General features: G+C 60.4%; 1 protein-coding gene across 1 annotated transcript; it reads right to left on the minus strand.

Moving 5' to 3' along the window:
* Positions 1-2,728: 2,728 nt before the first annotated feature.
* FOXB2 (forkhead box B2) lies at positions 2,729-4,006 on the minus strand. Its single transcript, XM_024126723.1, has one exon. The coding sequence runs from the start codon at positions 4,004-4,006 to the stop codon at positions 2,729-2,731; it is 1,278 nt and encodes a 425-aa protein (XP_023982491.1).
* Positions 4,007-7,918: the final 3,912 nt, after the last annotated feature.

Below are 7,918 nucleotides of genomic sequence, written 5' to 3' on the forward strand. Positions count from 1 at the left end.
GCTGGATGACACTTTGGACTGTGTCCCTCTCCCGGAAGTGGGACAATGGGCACCGCTAAAAAGCACACTGGCCCTTTTGGGGCAGGTGGATAAAGAAGAAGAGATGTGATGTTCTTTTGAAGAAACAACTGAGATCCAGCGACTGCCCTTCTTCAGGCCCTGTGACTTGCTGCGCCTGAACTAGGGGTCCCAGCCTGGGGCTTTCAGGCACCCACTCACCCAGAGGTGGACAAAGCAGCCAGACTCCCAAGTCACCCCGAATCTATGATCCTCATGCCAGTGGCTCCCCTTTTCTCTCTTTCAACAGCCTCAGACTAGTGTAAAGGAAAACCCTGCAGGAAACCTTGCAAAGTCTCAAGCTGAGAGATAGGATACACTAGAGTTGTTTGTGCCTCCAAGGAGGCAGTGACCTAAACTGAGACTTGTCTCCCAGGCGAGGACAAAACTTAGCGGCACGGTGCGATGGGACTTGTAAATAAGGGGTGCGTGGAAATTCTTATTTTTAAGAAGTAACCCAAATCCCCTCAGTGTCATTACTATGATCAGGTCACCTCGTTGGTCCTTTATTTTCTTCTGATGAAAGGTTAGAGGAGGCTTCCGTCCGGCCTGGCTGGGCACGGTGAAGCTGGTTCAAGATGGAGCCCTGTTCGAGGTGCCCCGCCACCTTCCCGCGCAGCTCCACAAGGTCTGCAGCCCGCAGGCCCCCTCCAAGGAGCACGTGTTGTGGCGCTGCCGGCTCTCCAGGGCCCAGTGCTCTCTGGCTCCAGGCCCCAGGCTGCCGAGGATGCGCAACAGGTCCCCTAGGCCGCCGCGGCTGGGCGCGCGCTTCTTGGGAATGTGGGCCTCGGCGGCAGCGGCGGAGTCCGGGCGCCCTCTTCCCCGCCCCGCAGACTTAATGGGGCGCCGCCAGCCCCCACCCACTGGCACCGGGACCCGGGCCATGGCCCGCTCTCAGAAAAGGGAAAGGGTGTTGGGGGCTGGTGATGGTTATTGCTAATAAACCTCATGTAGGAACAGAAAAAATTCACTGTGGCGGGTTTTTGCTAATCCAGTCTCTCGCACTGAGGTGGACTAGAGCTCAGCTAGGAAAGCAGCGGAATAACGGGTAAAACAGATACAATTATTGAGCCAACTGACAGAAGGAGCCACGGAGGAGGAAACCTGTCCAGCTGCCGCTTCGCCTGTGAACGCACCCTCTTTGATGCTCAGAAGCTGAAAAAGCAGGGGAGGAAGAGGATTTGCCAAGTCCCCAGACTTTCCCCAAGTGGGCACTCAAACCGCGGCCTCTTCTCTTGAGAAGCGAAACACCGTCACACCGGCACATCCAGAGAGAAGCTTTAATGGAGAACACCGCGTACAACACAGGCAGACACATGAACTTGACACAAAGTCACAACCCGAACGCGGCGCGGACAAAAGCCAGAGGTGACTCGGGGCAAAGGACAGCTGCCTTCTCCCTACCCGCCCCCCATTCGTTCCCAAAAGTTTGTTGCGAGTAAAGTGCTATTCCTGGGTCTCAAAAACTGGGAAGAGCAGCAGCGGCAAAGCAAGTTTCTCTTCCATTCAGGATCTGAAACTGAAGAGTTCGCCTGAAAGAAGAACGCGCCCAAACAGCACACGGAATACCAAATCGAAGGCGGCGCGCAAAGGTGACCGGTCACGCTCACGCATCTGTCCCGAGGAGGCTGGAAGGCAACGGCCACAAAACGCTCCTGGAAACGTTAAGAGCAATATTGTCGGGTGACGTGGCAGGTTTTTCTTGCATTCTTGAGTTAGGGGAACAAAACCCCGTGATGCAAGTGATTTTAAAATAAAATCCCGAATGTAACGGATCATGGGAATTCACATTGTCTGGGGGCTCCTCAACGGTCTCATCCGATTGATTCACAAAAGAATTGCAGGTAGAAAGTCTCCTTTAATGTCTCTCTTTGGTTATGTTTCCCGAACTTACTTTTGGAATCTGGGGCTTTGCGCTTTAAGCTGCTGTCATTCTCTTTTGTGCAAACTAATTGCTTTAGCCGTTCCTTCTATCCTTCTCGACCCTCGGGTCAGAGCCAAGAAACTTAACTGTTTCCCAAGATCTTTCGTGAGGTTCCCACTGTCCCCAAAGAGGCTTTATTCACGCTACCGTGTCCTTGTCCAGTTCACCGACCAGGAAAATAACGGTATCAAATGCTCCCTCTTTTCTTTCTTAAATAAAACGAGATTTCCTTAGTGAATATCAGTCTTGTCTAGAATGTTCACGAGAGGAGACATTGTTCACGAGAGGTTGAGACCCGCGGGAAGAAACTTGGTGGCTGAGGTCTGTTTCATCGTCACTCTCTGTTGGATTTCTCCCAGGGAGGTTTAGTCCTGCCATCTTCTGCTCCCGGGAGTAAGAACAGAAATCCAATTCCAATATGCCAGCGAATGAGGCTTCCCCAAACTCGTTCGTTCCCTCCCCCCATAACTTATGGATTTATAATTTTAATTACAATAGAAACTCTTACCTGAAAATTGGCTTTCATTATTCTGATTGTACAACATGTATAAACACAGACACCAGAAGTGTTATATTTATTCAGACCACTGGAGAATCCACTTTCGGGTTTGTTTAAATACCTCCCTTTCCCGCAAAGGCTGGGGCTCGCCAGCTCTACCCGACCTGGTCAGGGCGCCCTCGCCCTCTCCGGCGGTCCAGGGCCAGGCGAGTCTCCATGCGTTCGTCTCCCCCAGCCCGCTGGGTACCCTAAGAATGCACCAGCACCGAGTGCAGAGAGCCGCCTTTGCTCTCGGCCGCACTCGGGGCGGTGGGCTCCATCAGAGAGACGGCGGGCGAGGCGGCGGCCGCCGGGCACACGGCGGACGGTGCCGGCGGCTGCTGTGCGGCCGCGGGGACAGCGAGCGCTGGGGGCAGCGCGGCCACCGGTGGCAGCGCAGGAGTCGGCTTGATGGGCACGGGCACCGCAGGCAGGCTCTGGTTTGCCGAGTGGCACAGGGCCTTGACCGGCACCCCGAAGGCCCCATACTCCGGGCCCACGGGGACCCCCGCGGCGGCCGCGGCGGCCGTGGCCGCGGCCACTGAATCCATGACGCCGACGTGCGGCCACACGGAGCTGACGACGTTGCCGAGCTGGCCCGGCACGGGATAACCCAGGTGGTGCATGACGGACGCCAAGGGCAGCCCGCCGGCCTGCAGCACGCCCTTGTAGTCCCGGCCTATGATGTTTTCGATGGCGAACGGGTGCTTGAAGCCCGACGTGGATGCGGCGGCAGCGGCGGCGGCGGCGGCGGCGGCGGCCGAGCCCAGCCCGTAGGGCGGGAACTGTGACAGGCGCCCCACGCTGCCCACGGCCGCCGCCGCCGCCGCCGCCGCCGCCGCCGCCACGGCCGCCGCCTCCTGCATCTTGCCGGGGTGAGACGGCTGCGGCGGCGGCGGCGGCGGCTGCTGCGGTGGCTGCGACGCAAGGTGCGGCGGCGGCTGCGGAGCCGGAGGCGGCTGCTGGTGAAAATAATGCACCATGTGCGGCGGGGGCGGCGGCGGCTGGGGCGGCGGCGGCTGGGGCGGGTGGTGGTGATGGTGGTGGTGCGCGGCAGCGTGATGGTGGTGGTGCGGGTGCAGGTGCCCTCCGGGCCCAGCGCCTGGCGCGCCCTTGGCGCTTCCCGCGTGCAGGTGAGTGTGGTCAGCGCGCAGCACCTTGAAGCGCTTTCGGCGCCTCAGGAAGCTGCCGTTCTCGAACATGTCGCCGCAGTCGGGATGCAGTGCCCAGAAGCTGCCCTTGCCGGGCTGGTCGGGCCGCCGCGGGATCTTGATGAAGCAGTCGTTGAAGGAGAGGTTGTGCCGGAGGCTGTTCTGCCAACGCTGCGTGTGCTCGCGGTAGTAGGGGAAGCGCTCCATGATGAACTTGTAGATGTCGCTGAGAGGCAGCATCTTCTCGGCCGAGTGCTGGATGGCCATCGCGGTCAGCGAGATGTAAGAGTAGGGCGGCTTTTGGTCGCTGTACGAACTCTTCCCCGGCCGCGGCATCGCCCCTGGCGCCTCCACCGCCCTCTGGCTCACAGTGGACCGCAGCGTTGCTCCGCACCCCGCTCCCGGGGCCTGGTTGTCTCCACTAACCCACACTCCGCCCTCCCGGATCCGCCACCCCGCCCTCTTTCCCCCCCAGACCCTCTCGCCGTTTCTCTCCCGCCTTCTCTCAGCGGCCGGCGGTCTCCGCGCTTGGCCTCTTGACCCAATTTAGCAATCCGACGCTCGCAACTTCTGGCCCCGACGGTCGCCGACTGGTGCGCACAGTCGCGGGCGGGGCGCGCCTGCTTCACCGCCACCCTCTCGGCGTCTTCCCGCGGGTGGCCAGAGGCTGAGCGTGGGAGCTGGCGGAGGAGGAGTTGGGAGGGCCCTGTTCCCTTCCGGCCTCCTCTTTGCTTTTTCTCGGTCCGAGGGAAGCGCAGGCCCAGAGAGCTGGGAGGAAGGACTGGGCAGTCAGGACTCTAGCCCTTTAAATCGAGTTGGCGCTCGTTGTCCAGGAGGCCGGGGGCGGCGGGACTTAAGAGCGCCCTGAGCGCTGCCCCTTGACCAGCCCCTTAGTCCGCTCTGGAGTTCTCGTGTTCCTGGAGGGGAGAGGCGAGGTAAGGAGAAGGAAGCTCGGCTCCAGCAGCCCCCGTCTCCCTTTTCTCCGGCGGCTCGCAGCGGAGACAGGGATAGAGCTGTAGGCGGTCGCCCGGGGGGAAAAAGTTTAGTGGTTTCTGCGGCGGCGGCGCCTGCGGGCTCTGCCGAGGGGCGGGGGCTCTGGACGCGGGGCGCGAGCGGAAGGGGCGTCTGCGAACGCCGGGAGGGCGCGGGCCTGGCCTGTGGCGGCTCCGCTGTCCGCGCCGCAGCGGCTGCCGCTCTCCCGGGCCGGTCTGGAGCTGGAGAGGGGGAGGCGGCTGTGGCAGCGACGCGCTCTCCTGGCTGCGTTTTGTAATGGTCCCGGAGACGCCGAGACCCCTGCAGCTCGCGCTTCGAGACTATCACATGACCGAGGCTGAGGGACTCCGCCGCCGCCGCCGCTTCTCTTGCTGAAGAAGGGGCAAGAAGACGCCGTGCCTCTCCCCCGCCCCCTCCTCCACCTCGGCGCGGGCGCCCCCACCCCCAGCATTTACCACCCGCTCCGCAGCCCCCAGCCGCGGCCGAGTCGGGTGGGGGGTGCAGGCTGTTCGCAGGGAGGGGCACGGCGCCCGGTGCGGTCCCCGCCGCTGCACCCCACCCGGGTCGCGACGCACGGCAGAGGGGGACAGCTTTCTCGCTCCTCTCCTGCATCTCCCGCCTGTCCCCGCCCTTTCAGTCGTCCCTCTTCCTACCTACCAGCTCTGGGCTTCACTCTCCTTACACTGCCTTCCTCCTGGACTAGCCACTCTGGGCCAAGTTCGCAGCGGCGTGGCCTCAAGGTCTCTTCTCTGCAAGAAATCCCAAAGGCCGGAGGGTTGGAGGGAAACGCTAAAGCGGAGGAGACCCAGGGGCCTTTTCGCTAAATGTCAACTTCTTCACAATTTTCTTGCGCGCCAATTGAGTGTCGGGCCCAATGATAGGCGCCTGGTCCAGGGAGGTCTGGGACAGCTCTCTGCGCTCCAGGACGGCAGTCTAGTGGGAGAGACTGACAGTAACCGGGAAATTTGGATAAATACTAAGGGCTTGGTGGATGGAGGCTCCACTAAGAGCGGGTGGATGGGACAGAGTGAAGCGTTTCTTTGGGTGGTGACGTCTGAGCTGGGGCCAGAAGGAGGGCTTGGGGGGTCAGAGGTCCCATCACCTGGGTGTGTCGGAGCGGAGTCTTGCTGTGCTGAGCACGTCGAGGGAAAGGGAGATAGTTAAAATTAAGTGGGAGGTCAAAATGACCAATCCACAGGGCCCTGGTGTGACCTGTGAGGGGGGATGAACCGCAACGCTGAGGTCCCCGTACTTTCTGGGATCCCAGAAGCAGTTTCCTGCTCTGCACTTTCCTGCACACCCATGAGCGAATCCCAGTTGACTGGAGAGAACCTGCAGTTATAGTCTGGTTTTGGCTGCCTTTGCCCTTAGGCTGCGAGGAAAAGCAGAGTTTAGAAGAAGAAGAAAAAAATATATATATATACCCTCTTCCCATCTCAGGGCCTCAGTTTCTTTATTTGTAAAATGAGATGTCTGAAGTTGGAAATTTCACGGGTCCCTTCCAATTCGCAGATTTGAGGAGAAAGCAGCAACTAGGGACTGTGACTCATTCTGTTTTTAATTTCTTCTTTTCTGTGCCTAAATCTGGAGGCGGAAGGCCGTTGGCCCAGACTGCTCAGGGGACTGCCCCTCGCTCTCCAACCTTGGTTGGCAACGCCAGGTCGAGTGCTTTTAGCTTCCGACGTTTGGCGAGCTGCCCGAGGGGAGGACCAGGAGAAGGGCTGTTTGCCCGTCGGGTCGCCGGAGTGCGGTGAGCGGAACAGATTCATAATATTAATCTTTAGGCAGCAGCTGGATTTCCGGGTAGTGCTATTTGGTTAGTTTTCCTAGGCCAGCAGACGTTTTAGAATAGGCGTTAAAGGGAAGCGTGCAAAAGGGCCCCGGGGAGAAAGAGCAGCCTCTTGGCCTGTCCTAAGGAAAGGAGACCCTTTCAGAGGAGGATGCTTTCGCTGTCGCTCCATTCCGGGAAGGCTCCTTCCGCCAGTGGAGTTTTCTGCGGGATTTTTGGTCTGCTGAAGCAGTTTAAGGAACCAAGCAGCAGACGGCCTCCTGGCCTCACGAAGCCATGGAGGAATTACGAGGACGCCCACAGCTCCAGTGACAGCTAGAGCCCGCTGGCGCCGGGTGTACCCTTCTACTTTGACGGACGCGGTGCGAGAACAGCCCTGTCCAGGCCCAAGAGCCGCCCAAAGGCTGCTGGTGGGAGCTCGGCGTGCCCAGCGCTCAAAGGTTCTTCCGGCCCTGGCCCTGCACGCAGCCCGTGCAAAGGCAAATTTTGTTGAGAATATCTTTTCCGCGGGCTCCCGAAAAAGCAGTGCTTCCTCTTTGGGAGCAGCTTGGGGACGTTCTCGTTGGGCAATTGGACTCCGCCGCGTCTGGGGACAGCGTGGGAAGGGGCCCTTGAAGGGTGCCCCGGACCAGCCTCATGCGCATAACCTCAACACTAAAGCTGGAGTTGGGCTCTCGCTGGGTAAGCTCGTTCCAGCCCACAGATCTGCCGCCACCACCTCGGGCTCGGCGCCTGGGGACGCGAGTCGCGTGACCGGCGCCTTCGGCCTCGGCGAGCCAACGGCGTTCGTCTGGCAGAGCGGCTCCGCGCAACTCGGACCAAAACACAGACGCGGAGGTCGAGCGGTGCGCGGCAAGCCTCAGGCTTCCGCGTTCCGGGTGGACTTGTCAAGGGTAGAAAGTCCTCCCCCGCACTGCAGCCCCAGTCGGCTGCCGCGGCCCAGGCCCCAGTCGCGGCGGAGAGCGCGGCCTCGCGGCGGAGAGCGCGGCCCCGCAGCGCCGGCCGCGTGTCCATTTCGGAGTCGGGCCGCCGCCGCCGCGGAGTATTCTGGGGGATTCCCGGCGGGGCGCGGGGTCTGGCAGCGGAGCTCCGGCCGCGGTGGGGGGCGCGCTCTCTCTCTTTCCCCCTTTCCCCCGAGGTTGATTTAATTCCGGCAAGTTTTGCAGGCGCGCAGCAGCACCGGCGGGGGCCGGTACGCGCGCGCTCCAGCTGCCTGCAGACCCCCGTTCAAGAAAAACAGATCAAGTAACCACCCTGGCACCAACCAGTCGGTTTCAAGTTTCCGCGTGTAATTTTTTATTTTTTAAAACAACCAGTATGCTATACAAATATTGGCTGGCGTTGAGGACGCTGGCAGGCAAATCATCGCCCCGGGCTTGGTGTAATTATCTCAGGCGTATTTGGTTTATCCCTTAGGCAATTGTTGGCGACGCTTTGCTAGGAAGAGGGGTTCCATGCAAGGTTTT

Source organism: Physeter macrocephalus, chromosome 9 (genome assembly GCF_002837175.3).
Source record: "Physeter macrocephalus isolate SW-GA chromosome 9, ASM283717v5, whole genome shotgun sequence".
NCBI lineage: Eukaryota > Metazoa > Chordata > Mammalia > Artiodactyla > Physeteridae > Physeter > Physeter macrocephalus.